This window comes from Anopheles ziemanni, chromosome 2, assembly GCF_943734765.1.
Source record: "Anopheles ziemanni chromosome 2, idAnoZiCoDA_A2_x.2, whole genome shotgun sequence".
NCBI lineage: Eukaryota > Metazoa > Arthropoda > Insecta > Diptera > Culicidae > Anopheles > Anopheles ziemanni.
The window spans coordinates 57,648,759-57,663,162 of record NC_080705.1 but is presented as its reverse complement, the minus strand read 5'-3'; the positions used below and the strand labels follow the sequence as shown (position 1 = coordinate 57,663,162).

The following is a 14,404-nucleotide window of genomic DNA, read 5'->3' as shown; positions in this document are numbered from 1 at the left end:
CACACACATCAAAGATTTTAGCTAATATTTTTTGTTTTTACGCATTGCGCCTGTTTTGTTGGATTGTTGGACTGGTTTTAATTTTTGTTTTTCCTTGTCACTCAATGATGTTTTCGAACCGAGAAGCTGCGGAACGATGGACGTCTGGTGATTCTTTGCATCGGCAAGCTCAGCTAACATTGCTTTTTGTTTGCTGTGCCGTTTTGAGATCATATGTTCACTTAAAGCACACGCTGTAGAATTTTATTACATCTCATCGGTATGGAAAAAACAAAGTTATGCGCCACTTCCTTAATTGTGTCTGTTTGCGTATCTTCTCGTTTACTTATTTGTTTTTGCTCTCGTATACTTGTGGTTGATGGTTTTACTTGTTTCCATAAACTTCGGACCATTTGAATTATTCTGTTGGAGAAAGTGTACCCCGTCAGTTGAAGAGTTTTTGTATTAAATCTTGTGATTTATTTATTAGAGCTTTCTTTATTTTTGTTACTTTCTCAGTTGGGCAGAAAAAATGTGTTCTTGTATGTCAATAGACCACATTACATCATTCTGGGATTCACATCTGTCCACTATTTTACTTATTGTGTTGGAAGGATAGTTTGTCAAACCGATTGGGGATTTAATTTTGGATTTGAACAGTTACTGAAGCAGACTTTTCCATAGCAATATACGGTTGAATACTATTGCTTGCGTTTTTTTCCGATAGTTGCACATGCTTCTTTACTCACTTACTCACTTTACTTGTATCGTTTTGCGTTTGATCTTTTCCACTGTGTACTGAACAACCAACAAATAAAAAATTACTTACATCTGATTTGTTTTACATACATATTGTTCTCATGCCAAAAGGTTTGTAACGTTTTTTTACTATAAAACTAACAACTACACCTCAACTGATTCGTTCTTTGCTCTCTATGTATTTTCCCTTCAGTTCACCGTTTCCGGTATGGTTTTTGTTTGTTTCTTTATACGCTCCATAAAAGGAAGTGGAAGGCACTTTTCTTTTTTTAAATTTCTCTCTTTTGGTTTCTCTTCATGCTTTCTAGCCTATTTCATCCATTATTTTGTTTGTTCTTTCATCTTGCTTCACGCAATTTAAATATACTTTCACCTACTTTCATAATAATTTTGTTAGCTTTTTTTCATAAAATTTTGTTAATTTTCGGTAGAATTTTGTTTTCAACATTGTTTTCTTATTGAACACATTGGCCGAAACTTTGTATTTTTTCTTTTGTCGCCTTTTAAGTCGCTAGTAATTTGTTGCCTAAACATTATTTCCTGAAACAGTTGCCAAAAAGGTGATTCTTATGAGGAATAGGGCCTTGGATGCTTTCGGATGAGAGGATATCAAAAAGAGGAGAGTTGATCTACCCTGCAGATGCGATTGCCGTGGTGGATAAGACAAGGGTCACATCACCCAATCTTTTTCGCAAAACGGCAAAGCAATACAGGGCGATTTTTGTTGCGATAGTTTCCTTCCCCTTTCCTTTTGTTTTCTTCTCGTAATGCTCTCATGTTTGGTCGATTTTTAGTTTCTTCTCGATTGTATAAGTTGTGTTGTTGTTAATTTCGTTCAGCTTGTTACTTCCACAACTAACCATCAATGTACTCTAGAAGAAAGCGTACCATAGGTAGCATACTTCTAAAATAAATGAACTAAAACCGAAACCAACACAAACCATAAAACTGTATCCATTTTCCACTGCCTTGAGGTTGCTTCAGTTCACTGGAAAAAAACCAATCTAAGCCAAAAGTTTGTTGCCGCATTGTCGAGCAATAACTCGATCAGCTTCGGTCGTTCCCTTCTTTGCTATCAAGTTTGTCTCCGTTTCCGTCCATGTTTAAAAATGTGCCGAAAAGTTTGTGTCAATTTAATTTTTCGCTTAACGTTTTCCGAAATTTTGGCATAAAATGTGTCACTATATAAAACATTTTCGTCACTCTGGAGGTTGCATTTTTTCATTGCACACGATAAAGAAGGCAATTTAAAATGTGGTTTGCTGTTGTGTGTATTTTTCCTCTTCGCTCCCAGTGCCGGGTTGAGCGTCTTTCGTGCGTTACGAAATAGTGTCGGAAAACGAATTCATTCAGTCATCGACTGGCCGAGTTGTTTGCTCATTTCGTTTACGCATGGTAGTGAGAAATTGGCTCCATTTCTCCTAAATATAGTTTCATGTTTGTGCAGCCTCGCATTCACTTGCTTCTAGCTTTCGTATTTATTTCTCGAATGTTCATTTTGTACACTTGTTTTGCGGCAATTTTGCATACGCTTTCGTCGCAAAGTCGCGTACTATAATGTCTCTCTTTCTGATTTGTTTGCATCCATCGTTTTGTTTGCCTTCATTGCACACACGTAACCCACGTTTCGTAGATTAAGATTTTGTTTTTCCTTTTTTCTTACTTGCTTTGTGAATAAGTAAATTAACTGACGCTGACGTTTGGAATGTAGGATTCCGTTCCGTAGTATTTTTGTTTTTTCGCGGTTTCTAAATTTCCTCACGCCTTCATGTGCGCGTTCCGATTTGCAGCTAGTTTAAAACTCTTCGTATGCATCTGTTCGAACCACGGGCTGGTTATTGCACGATAATGTTTTATTTTTGTTTTGCCACGGTACATCTGCACCGACACTTTTAAGCTTCTTTCTTCAGTATACATGGATGTTGCTTCCAGTGCAAATAAATACTGCGAACCATACTTCTCACCTACGCCTGACGCCATGATTGGAAGGGTTGTGTATAGTGTAAGAAAAGATCCTTCCCCTTGCACCGATGGGCTGGGTGAAGGGCACCGTCGAACCACCTTAAATATATCACATATTTTAAATCCATTAACTTATAAGAACAACCGAACGAGAGGGGAGGGCTGGTGCGGCGCGCGTCCAGGAAGCAGCTAATGTCCTACCGCGGCGTGACGTTTTATTTGCTTTGGGTTGGATGCAGTGTGCTTTAGTCGCCCCGGCACTCGGTGAGCGGTTCCACCTTGATGGAGGGCGGTGGCCTCACCGGACTGTCCTTGTAGTCGGCGATGCGAGACGGCGGGCAGGCTCGGCTTGTCGCCACCAGTGCCGCGATGTCCTGATCCTGGAAGAGATGCTCCGGCCGCGGTGGAGACGTGACGAGTCCACGGGACGGCGGTTTGCTGCCGTACGGTGGCGGAACGAGACCCCGGACGTCGTCCGGCGTTTGGCTGCCGCCGCCGAGCGCGAGGTTGACGGCCGGCTCGAGGACCATGCCGATGGGCGACGCCAGCGGGCTGCCCGGGTCGGGGCTGTTGCTGATACGCAGATCGTGAGCCGAGCCCGGTGAGCCCAGCTTCGTTATGCTGAGCCCGCCGCCCGACCCCACCAGGTGGGACAGCGGGTTGTGGTGTGGGTGGTGGTGTCCGTGGCCGTGGTGCGACGCCTGGTGCTGGTGCTGATGGTGATGATGGGAGAGGTGCGACGGGTGGTGATTGAACGACGGAGGCGCACTGCCGGACGGAGACGCCCCGTGCGGATGGCCGCCGGCCGAACTGCGTCCCGATTCGCTGGCTCGTGCCGTGGCCGCCCGATCGCGCACTCCCGGCGGTGTTCCGCGGGAAAGCGATCCGTGACCGCCGTGATGCTGTAGGTCATGCTCTTTGGCCAAACTGCTCGCACCCGCCGGTGATCCGAGCCGCGGCATTTGGATACCGCCCGAGCCGCCATTGTTGCCGACGTGACCGGCCGATGGGACGGCCGGGGAGCCGAGCTTGGGCACGGGAATGGATCCGCTGGAGACTCCACCGCCCCCACCACTACCACCACTACCACCGTTCGGTCCACCGGCGGCCGCAGCGGCTGCGGCGGCTGCGGCGGCGGCGTTGGCGGCCGACGCCGGGTGAATGCTCAGGCTAGACGGGGTGGCACAGTGCGCCGGAAGGTTGAAACCGGCCGCCACGAGGTTGGCCGCATCCGGATGGTGCTGGGCGGCGGCCACCATGTTGCACATCTGCTGGCGGACCGCGGCGACGGTGGCGGCTGTCAGGGCGTCGGGGGACATGCCGTCCGGGACGGAGCCGGCGGACGGCAGCTGGCCGTTCGGGGCGGTCGGTGCGTAGCTCAGTGGGTTGTCTTGAAAGGGAAAAGGCTGGAAGGATTCGACAAATTACTAAAAGAGATGCATAAATTGATAAGACATCATCGCATTAGGGGAATGGTTTTTTCGATGGTTTCCATCAACGTTATCTGATGTATTTAATGGTAATCTGTCCTACATCCATCACCTTTAGTATTGAAATTTTATTTTTTAATTTCCATTGATATTGATTAATAAATGATGAGTGACACGAAATGATATACAATTGAAATAAAAAATAGATTTGACAGCAATGGAAAGGTTATTCTGTTCAGAAGGTTCATGTGTGTATCAGAAAGAAATGTAGTCCAGAGGCGGATTAAACGTTCTTTGGTACACAAGCATCTAAAATTTTGTTTTCAAAGTTTACACAATTTCCATTTAGATTAAACCACACATTTTAAAAGTGACAGCAAATTTAAATCAGACTACAACTGTCCTGTAATGTTATTTCATTGAAAAATTTTCAATGCCAAAGCCTAAAGCCTTATTTCATGCAAAACCATCAATAACATTCTAAGAGAACCATTTAGCTCTAATCTATCATTTTCTATGAACCTAATTCACAAGAATTTTATTTTTTAATTTTTTAATGGAAATTTACTCAGTTGATTTAAAATTAACAATCGTTAAATGGTTGAAAGTGAAAAAAGTACGAATAACGTTAAGTAATTTTACTTATAATTGGAAATGTGCAGTATTTTTCCTGATCCATGTCGATTATTTTCAACAGAGTCTGAAGATTTTTCTCATCTTTAACAAAACCTGTACTCTGATCTCCTTGATTTGTGTTAGTGCATGAAGCTCATTTTTTTACCTAAAAAATACGGCACCTTTTCTGCATCAAAACACAACTCAGAAGAGTTGGATCATTCCCACATTTTCATATTCTTCATTTAATTTGATGCAAAAATAAATTCATAAACTCACCACACATTTGAAATCAAGGAACTTTGTTGGAAACTAATAAAAATAATTAACGGGGCCCTTGGAAGCTCGGAGTCCCAAGCAGCTGCTTAGTTTGCTTATGCTATGATCCACCTCTGCTGTAGTTTAAAAAATTTGTGATAAAGTTTAAATATACCAAAAAAAAATGATTGATTCGATACCGATGTTTTGAATCGAGCCCAAATAGTTGTAACTGCACCGCTAATGTCGATAACGATAAAGGGCGGCGAATAACTTTTAAGCTTGCGTTCTTCATAAACAAAACCCATACGGAATGTTCCTTCATCTATCCTTTGGGTTCCAATATCCGGTAAAAACTAAAAAGACGGTGTGCAATAGATTGCTCTCTATATTCGATATTATTTTGTTTAGTAATCTCTGGGTAGTTGGTTACTACAAAAATATGTCACGTACCCTATATATTTTCCGTAAACCGTAGAACCATTTTTGGCTATTTTTCTTGTTTTAAACAAATGTTTGCGATAAATTACTCATTACTTGTTATTACTACCAATACTTGTTGTTACAACTAATGTATAACTAAGGCATCTTATAGAGAAAAATAAAATCGTTTGGGATAACGGTTCAAATTATTGAAGAATAAAATTAAATAGCACATCGTTAGTAAAGCAAACTATCCAGTGTTTGGCGCAAGCACACGATCTACAACTGCAACCATTCCCCCGATAACACCGGACTGAATCGGCCCACCATTGACCGCGGTACTTACAGAGTGTCTTCCGTACATCATGGGCTCCTCCTTCATTTCTTTGGCATCGCGGAAGACGACACTCTTGATGACGCCCTTGATGTGCTCGTCGGGCCAGATGCCGAGCAGGATGCGCTGCGGCCTGCCGCGTCCCTTCGGCCGCAGGTCGGTTCCACCGTCGATCGACGGTCCGAGCATGTTGTGGACGCGGTTCGCGTACAGCACGAACGTCGGGTACGGGATGTCGTACTTGCGGGCGGCCTGCGACAGCGACAGACCCTCCTTCAGCACGCTGAAGATGGCCTCGGCCATCGTTTCCGGGCGCCAGGACTTTAGCGGGCCGCGCTCGCGAAAGCGCAGATGGTGGATCAGGTTCTGGCTGTTCCAGCACTTCTGCCACATCGACTGCAGCTGATATTGGTAACTTTCTGCTGTGAGGCCCGAGAACGAGAAGGAAAAGAGGGAAAATACCTACAATTAAAAACCATCCAACGGCGAGGGGTGAAAGTAAGGAAAAATGCTTTAACAAAACAAAACGGTACGGAACAGGCGGGTTTTTCGAGCCCCGAAAATGATGCTGTATCAATGCATAATTCAATCAATCGCAAACTACCCCGAATGGCAGAGAGGCAAGCATGAGAAATCAAATAAATTGATCCGTTCACACCAATCGCTCAATTACTGGTCGGATTAAGTGGAATAAAAAAAGTGGTCGACTTCCTGTACCGCTACACGAATATGTTTTTTGAATGAACATCGAAAGAAAAACCAAATACATGTGGGAACAATAAAAAAGTACCATGAGAGGAGAAAACAAGACTCCCAAAAAGTCAAAGTGACAGCTTAACGGTTCCCAGAAAAAGAAAAGCAAGGACCAATCGCCTGTCAAAAAGTATGATCAAAAATCAGAGCAACCAAACGCGGGAAAATGGATGGTAAAATAATAAAAGAAAAGGAAAACGCAAGCAAAAACCCAGTGTCGGTAAAATCGACTCAAGTGCTCGCGTACTTTTGACACATTAGTCGAATTAAAGTCATGAAATTATAATGATATGAAATATTGCAGCACCGCATTCGATGTTGGTTTGGGATCGACGTATTGTTTCCGTTGTTCCGCAGATACGCGCGTGTCGAACGCGGCGGATTCATTGTTCATTGTTGACCGGTGGTCGTGTTGCATTATAGAAATTCCGAATCTGTCGTATGATTCGCTTTCGTTTTTCTTTGGTTCATTTTTTTTGCCTACCAAACGAAAAACCGCACATTGACTTGCACGTGTGAAAAAGGACGATTTGCAAGATAAAAACAAAATAAATAAAACGAAACACTCGGAAGCTGAAGTGGGGCGGTTATTTAAAATTCACTATAAAACATCAGCCTGAACACTTTCGGGGGGTTTCCCCGGTGGAAGTTGGAAGCGAATGCAAAGTGGTTTAAAATGTGTCAGACCAAGGGGAAAACAAACCGGGCAAACAAACGCCCACACCTGTTGAGATTAAATGTTCATACGTGCGGATGCTGTCAAACTATTTCACCCGAAATAAACGATAAACACCAACCACAAAACCGCAAAAACACGTGGGAGGTCAACACACCACCCATCTGGGTGGTGCATTTCGATGCAAACAGCGATGCAAACAGAGTGCAGGTGTGCGGTGGTAAACCACAACCGTGGGTCGTTTGAAACACGACTATGAAGCCGTAAATAAATTTTTCGTTTTATTTGGTTTAAATCGACAAAAAGTCGATATCAGATTTAAGAGAATAAGGAATTTATAACAATAGTAAATAATTCACAAATATGTTGAATGAAAACTGCGTGTCTTTTGTCTGGATCTGGTTTGAACGATATTCACTTGCAGAATCCTTCTTTTCTGGTGAATTTATTGCAAATTTCATATGTTTTCTCTTCTGAATTCTCATGAAAAGCAAAACTAATTCATATCAATCAATCTATTATTGATAACGAGAGACAGATTTACCAACACTGTCGTAGGATAAATATATTCGAAATCGTTCCCCGGAGGATGTACTGGACCTAAATGTGTGTTCATTTTCGAAACCCGAACCAATGCAATTGGCCCGTTGAGCCTACTGACTTGTGGTGGATGACATTTAGGTGGTTATGCTATAGATTAGTTTTCCTTGTGCAGATCTGCAGAATTGCTCATAGCCTGTATAAAACCTCCTCTTCGGTGGAGGAGTGATAAAAACTGATAGAAACTGAGGACTGATAAAAAATGGAACGTCCGAGTGGATTCCGGCAAGGTATTTAAAAACAGGAGATTGATTTTGTTTCTGCTGTCCACCGTGTGGTTTTTTTTGTACAACTTTCGATGTTAGATAAGCCATCTGTATGAGGGTCTTGAAGCAAAAAATCATTTCCTTTTTCCATCGCGACCATCAGGAAATGGTTTTCGTATTACCATTAATGATAATGAACTTTTTTGTTCCACTACCTTGAAGCTATGTATTTTAAGGAGCTTACTATTAGTCAAGGCGTTGCATTTGAAGCAATCTACGGTATGTTTTATTTCAATCAAATTGCTGGCCAATAAATTCAAATTATTTATCCAAGGCTCGGCTTGCCCGGTTTGTATGCCAAGTACAACATATCCATTTGCATCCCCATAATCATGCTCTTCCTTGAACGAACCGTGGCACGGAATCGTTTTATTGTTTTAAGAGTCTGGTCGAATCTAAATGCGGTGAGTTAGATTTCCAGCGACCTTTTATCAGTCTGACGTAGGCGTAAAGTTACTAATTAAAACATACCAGAACTCGCGTCCCTCGCGGTTGGCGCGAGCGTGGTTGGGAAAGAAAAAAGCTTGATCATTTTCGTGTGAAGAATAAAATTGCTATGAAGCGAACACACAGTTGAGGCGCTGTCATCACGCCACCCAGCGCCCGCTGACGCCGGCGTCGCCGAAGGTGGATGATGTAAAACTTCCAACCATTAGCGTCGATGTACAACACTTTTCGTTTTCATGTTGTTTTTTTTTCTTTCCTTTAACACCCAAGTTATGCCTCCCGCCTCTCCAACACATTGAGGGAGCTTCTCCCAACTTACACCGTTTGCATGCCCCCCCCCCCCCCCCTCTCCTCTGAAAAAGGCATCTTTGCATCATGCACCGTGCATTTTTCTTGTGTTATTTTTTCCTCCATGCCGTCACGAAGATGGATGCACATCGCATCATTTCTCTTCGGCATTATTTATATTCCTTCAACTGTAATCAATTATTATCTCTAATTGCTACATTGTGCATTGTGCAGCAATTTCGATCATGCTCTTCAGGGTCAGGTGGTAGCTGTGTTTGTAGTGGATGTGTTCGCGAAAAACGATAAAAAAAACTAAACAAATGTAAACGAAAGAGATAGCGAGGGTTGGCTGTAAGTAGTCAGGTTTATTGTTTGTGCTAGAGTAGGAAAACGACTTTTAAAGTAAAAAACAAACCTATGACAATCAAAAATGGGGTAGCTTAGCTTACAAGGATACTGCTGATAAGGTGTCTCAAGGACGTTGGAAAAGCAGTCTTTAACACGATTATTTTTAGTCGATTTAAATTTTTTCACCAATCTTAAATTGATTTTATCAAACATTTCATTCAAATAGCGATACCAAAAATCGTCCATAACGAAAAGTCAAATTAAATATATCATAATTTTGAAAGAGTTTCATATACAACAACAGAGGCAGCGCGTTATTTTGAAAAATAAAACAAAACAAGTACTGATAAACCTGCTCACAGTACAGAAGAAACAATTGATGCATCCAGGCTAAAAAATAATAATAATTAATAGTTTGAGAAATTCAGTGCCTTTCGATTTAGATTTTGAGCATCTGTACATAAAATGTACTGTCATGACATAAAATTAACTGGACAAGTCCATAAAGTAATACTACAAACGAAATTTTCAAAATGTATTGTACATGTATATCTCTCACTTAATTGGTAGCCAATAATACCAATAATAGAATATTGTAGCCTCTATTCTTAACAATATTCTGTTGATATTTGGAAAAAGAAAAAAATTGTGTCAAATGGAAGAGTTTTTATTTATCTCCCTGGGCTTTGAGAAAATGTTAGTTTTTGGTGGTTGATTGCTGATAGGTGTACGTTTGTATTTCACAATTCCACACAATCGCACAACCAGAGTGACGTAGAGCAGACAAATTGAGGCATAAAAAGCCTTCATTATCGTTAGATCGTAATGTGACGGTCGCAGAGAAACACTCCCTGTGGTGTTTTGCGTGCACTGGACAGCATGGAGAGTAGTTAATGTATTTGATGTAGAGTAAAATATAAATACAGGCAACGGAAGGGCATAATCGACAATAGTTCTAAAGATGGAGCGGGGGGGTGTATAAATATAAAAATGGTTATGCATTTTTGCCCCCGGAAAGCGCCATCACCATTCGTCAGCATTCTGACAACCTAGTCACCTACTAGGGTACCCGTTCAATGTGTCCTTCCTCATCACCCTCACACACTGACACATTTGTATGTGCCGATGTTGACGTATCGTGGGGTTTATGGGGCACTGCATTGTTTGCGTGCCGTCGAACGGTGGACAAATGTAAGTGGGTGACGGTGGAAAGGGGTGCACATTTTTGCTCCAATGGTACTCCCAAGATGGAGGTCGATAGAGCTAGAAATGACAAATAAATATTGCGTGCAGAATGTCATAAATAATTAATATTATGAATGTTATAATGACAATGTACGCTAACATTCATCGTGCAGAGGAAGGAGTCCTATCAAGCTACTAGGTTTGCTGCGCTGCAACCAACGCATGTGCAACTGTGTACAAACTGTCGTCAAAGATCATGCCACAACCGTACACCCTTGCTGCCAATCCATTCCTCGGTGAACGGGGTTCGTCTCTTGCTGCCAATCGTGCCCGTTGCAGTTCTTCGTTTCGATCGCACGATCGCGAGCGCGCGCGCTGCAGTCTTCATTTGTAGACCCACCTTGATGACCCCGTAAGAGCAAGAGGAGTGTGCGGCAGGCACCCAGGGGTGGGTAATTAGGAGCGAGCCAAAGGCTCAATTGAATTTAAGGCCGCAGAAGAAAGGTGCAGTGCAGCTACCGTTTTGCTACTGGGTTTCGTTTTAGTTTTTACTTCTGCCCGCCGTGCGCACTCAAGCAAAGCTAAGAGAGGGGATCTTTGGTGAAAAAGAAAGGGGGGGGAAAACAGTTAAATACAAATGCTCAAACGAGCAGACATGACGAGCGAATCAAACGCCAACGAACCGCATGAAGAGCGAGTGACAGCTAACACATGTTTGTGCGCTTGATGTGGCCGGGAAGCTATATAGCCGTAGCTTTTTGCGTGCCACAGTATTCATCAACACACGGACCACCACGTGGAGGCGCGGTGTTTGCAAGGCGAAAATGTTGGGCGCGTGCCGATCACGCGGGAATCAAGCTGGCTCCCTGTTTTATTTAGTGTCGAAGCTGTTTGGCCTGTGCTGGCCAAAATTGCATCGAGAGTAGAATGGGTTGGAAGCCAAATCAGATGTAATTTTATTGATCCGTTCAATAGATGCAGCCTAAACTAATCCCAGTGACATAAATAGCACTATTTGGACCGTTTGGTAGACCCCGACCCAGGCGACTTGAGAGATGAATGGGAAATAAATGATTCGTTCTATCGGTGCATCAGTTCATTAGTTTCCAAAATTGCCTCCCGTTTTGATCGAAAGGAGTTTTGTCAGTAAAGTGAAAAAGGATGTCGATTAAGGATTGAGTTTAAAACTTGGGAATTTGAGCTAATGGAGTTGGTAAGGGTAATTTTATATTAAACATTTGAAAAGGGTTCAGTTTTTCCAGTTATGATTCATATGCTTTCGGAGCTTTTTTCAAACAAAAATTGGTAAAATTTTCTTTTTCTTTCCAAACATAAAAAATGGCAACACTGGAAAACTACTTGACTGACAATCTGCGATACGAAAAACACTCGTATTTAATCTGACATTGTCTATCCACTTTCGAGCCTAACAACCCAATGGCCAATTTTACACGAATGTAACTGGTTGCACTTGCTCTGCATCGAAAGGACTGGGACTACGGCGATGCAAGTGCGCCATCGAAGGCCGTGCGACAATGTGAAGGTTGAAAGAAATCGAATACATCGCATCAAACGGGACGGACGGTCGGGTTTCGGCCACGGTTCGTTCGATGGACGTCGTCACTTTGTCCGTTCGATCTGCATCGGGCTCGGGTACGGCTGGCGTTTTTGATGCCCCGGCATTTCGGTTAGCCAACCGAACGCCAGCAAAACGGACGGTCGTTGTAACCGCGAACAACATGGTTGTTGCATGCTTGTGGTGTTGAAAGTGGTGGTTGTTAGAGCAACAAAATAAAAAAAGAAAACCAAACAAAAACTGCACCGAAAAAGAAAACTGAAACGGGAAAATCCTTCCCTTCCCGATCCGTACCGGTCCGTAACGGTTGATGAATATATTTGACTTTCCGAAGGATTTTGCGGGATGGTTTGGGGTTTTTGTCACCCCCCTCTTCACCCTGGGACATGGGACACATCACACATCGAGGAAGATAGAAAAAACAAAATGGAATGTGTCCACAAATCACCCACACGCTCGTTTGCAGCCACTTATGATGCTAGTGAGAGAGAAAAAAAAAGAGACAGAGGATTTGTGCAGCTGCAGTTCGTGCTGAGTGACAAAAAGTGCATCCACTCGATGCTGTACGCTTCAAGCTCGAAGCTTTGTCGGTTCATTCAGTCGAAGTAAATGTTACACGCAAACAGCAATCGGCTCGAATCGTTAAAATTGAATGCAATTTGATGGAAAAATGTGCCAGGAGATGGTTTTTGTCCTTAAAAAAGGACAGTTTAAAACCAGCTATACAGTTTATATTACGCTTCTCGAATGGAATTTGTATTGTAACCAGGAAAACCACCAATTGCACTATCCATTGCACAGAACAACTCGTTCAAACGCTTCCAAAAGGGTTTGGACTGGGGTGCATCGAGGGTTCTATTGAATTTTACCGACACAAATCATCGCCCAGCGCAGGGGAATTTGCATGTTTTTTTTTCTCTCACCCATCTCACACACTACCTAAGTCCAGGCCGAAGCAACAGGTTGGCAGTTTCGAAGGTTAAATAGCGTAAAGTGTTGGTGCGACTCCGATGATGAAGTTGGTTCCATCAATATGCAAACACTGGTACCACCAAGGGGGCCGTAGGAAAAGTGTGCTGGTGTTAAAGAGATTTAATGGCGATGCTACAAACTAGGATATTCATATATCTCTTCCGAGAGAATGTGATAAGTTTAGTCAATTATTATTTGTTCTATTTGCTTGCAAACACAAGAACCTTCCTGCAAATGCAGCTGTATTTTTGTTTTGTGATTTATTGTCATGAAAACATGCACGGCGATTCAACTATTCCACTCCAACCCGTGCCATCAATGAGCGTTAATCTTTCGCACCTAATTCCTGTCAAAATGTTCTGTCCGGCGGAGGCTGCGGAGGGCTCAAGCTGGGTGGTCAATGTATGTGACTCCGCTGTCCGGGCGGGTTGGGGCTGGCCCTGCAGAACTCACGCTGCTCCGAATTTCAAATTATGTCGAGTGCATTCCGACGAACCGAACCGGATGCAGCGAGGGCACTTCACACGTGTTTGTGTGTGTGTGTACCATAGGTGTGGGCCTGCTGGGTGTCGGAAAAGCAAACCCCAGAGCAGATCGGCAGGATAAACATCGCGCCAGCGGTATCCATCCAATCCTCCGTTTTGCGATGAGGGAACGGAAACGGTGGAGCCGTTGTTCGTTTGACCGGTGCGAATGATTCACAGTCACTTTTTTGTGTGTACCTTTTTGCACCCTCCCCACCTCCTCCTTCTTCGCTTCTCCCGCCCACAAGCGGGACTGGCGTCAATTTTGTCGGCCGTGGGCACGTGGCGTGATTTCATTCAATTTGCACCCCCAAAAGCCCCAAAGCGGGTCGGCCGTTTTCTCGGCGAGGGGCATTTCCACAGTTGGGTGGGAGGGGTGGAGGAGAGGGAGGGGGGTGTTGTAGCGCTGCAATGATGCACTTCGACAAATATTGCACTATCACCGGTGGATCGGAGTAGATTAACGAGGTTGGATTGGTGGTGGTGGGGTACAGGGCAGAAGAAAAACAAAAAACCGAACACATCAACACACACACATACACACATTGACAGGAGCATAAATCTGCACTGCATGTTTCGCGCGTACCCACGACGCGTTGCATAATAATTTGTGCCACATTCTCGGCCAGCGGCGGGAGGGATGCTGCATTGTGTGGCTGCCCTGGGGGGAGGTTGATGTTTATTTGAGTGCGTGTGTGTGTGAGTGTGTTTACGTTTAACCCGCGTTCCACACCAAACGGCGGTTTCGATGCTGGGCGGTAGATTATTTTTTTCTTTTCCTTCCACGCACATCGCCCCACCCTTCACCAACCCATCCCACTCACGCTTGGTGACCGATGGCCGTTTTCCGCAGGTCGGTTTTCCACAGCGTTTGGTCGGCGAGCCCGACCGCGAGTGGATTGATACGATTATCGGATAATCATTTACATGCCGATTGGTCGATTGGCTCTCCGTTCGAACGTGTTACAGAGGTGTGCTGCACATGGCAAAGAGGGCCACTGCGTGGCTT

The 14,404-nt window shown here is 43.7% G+C and overlaps 1 protein-coding gene across 1 annotated transcript in view; it reads right to left on the bottom strand.

Annotated features, from left to right (window-relative positions):
* Positions 1–2,945: 2,945 nt before the first annotated feature.
* The window catches only part of LOC131293931 (protein bric-a-brac 1-like), a 39,497-nt gene continuing 28,038 nt past the window's right edge, over positions 2,946–14,404 (bottom strand). The window contains exons 3-4 of the mRNA XM_058321980.1: positions 5,773–6,182; positions 2,946–4,106 (exon numbers count right to left, since the gene is read on the bottom strand). Coding sequence (XP_058177963.1) covers positions 2,946–4,106; positions 5,773–6,182 — 1,571 coding nt within the window. The remainder of the gene's footprint in view (positions 4,107–5,772; positions 6,183–14,404) is intronic.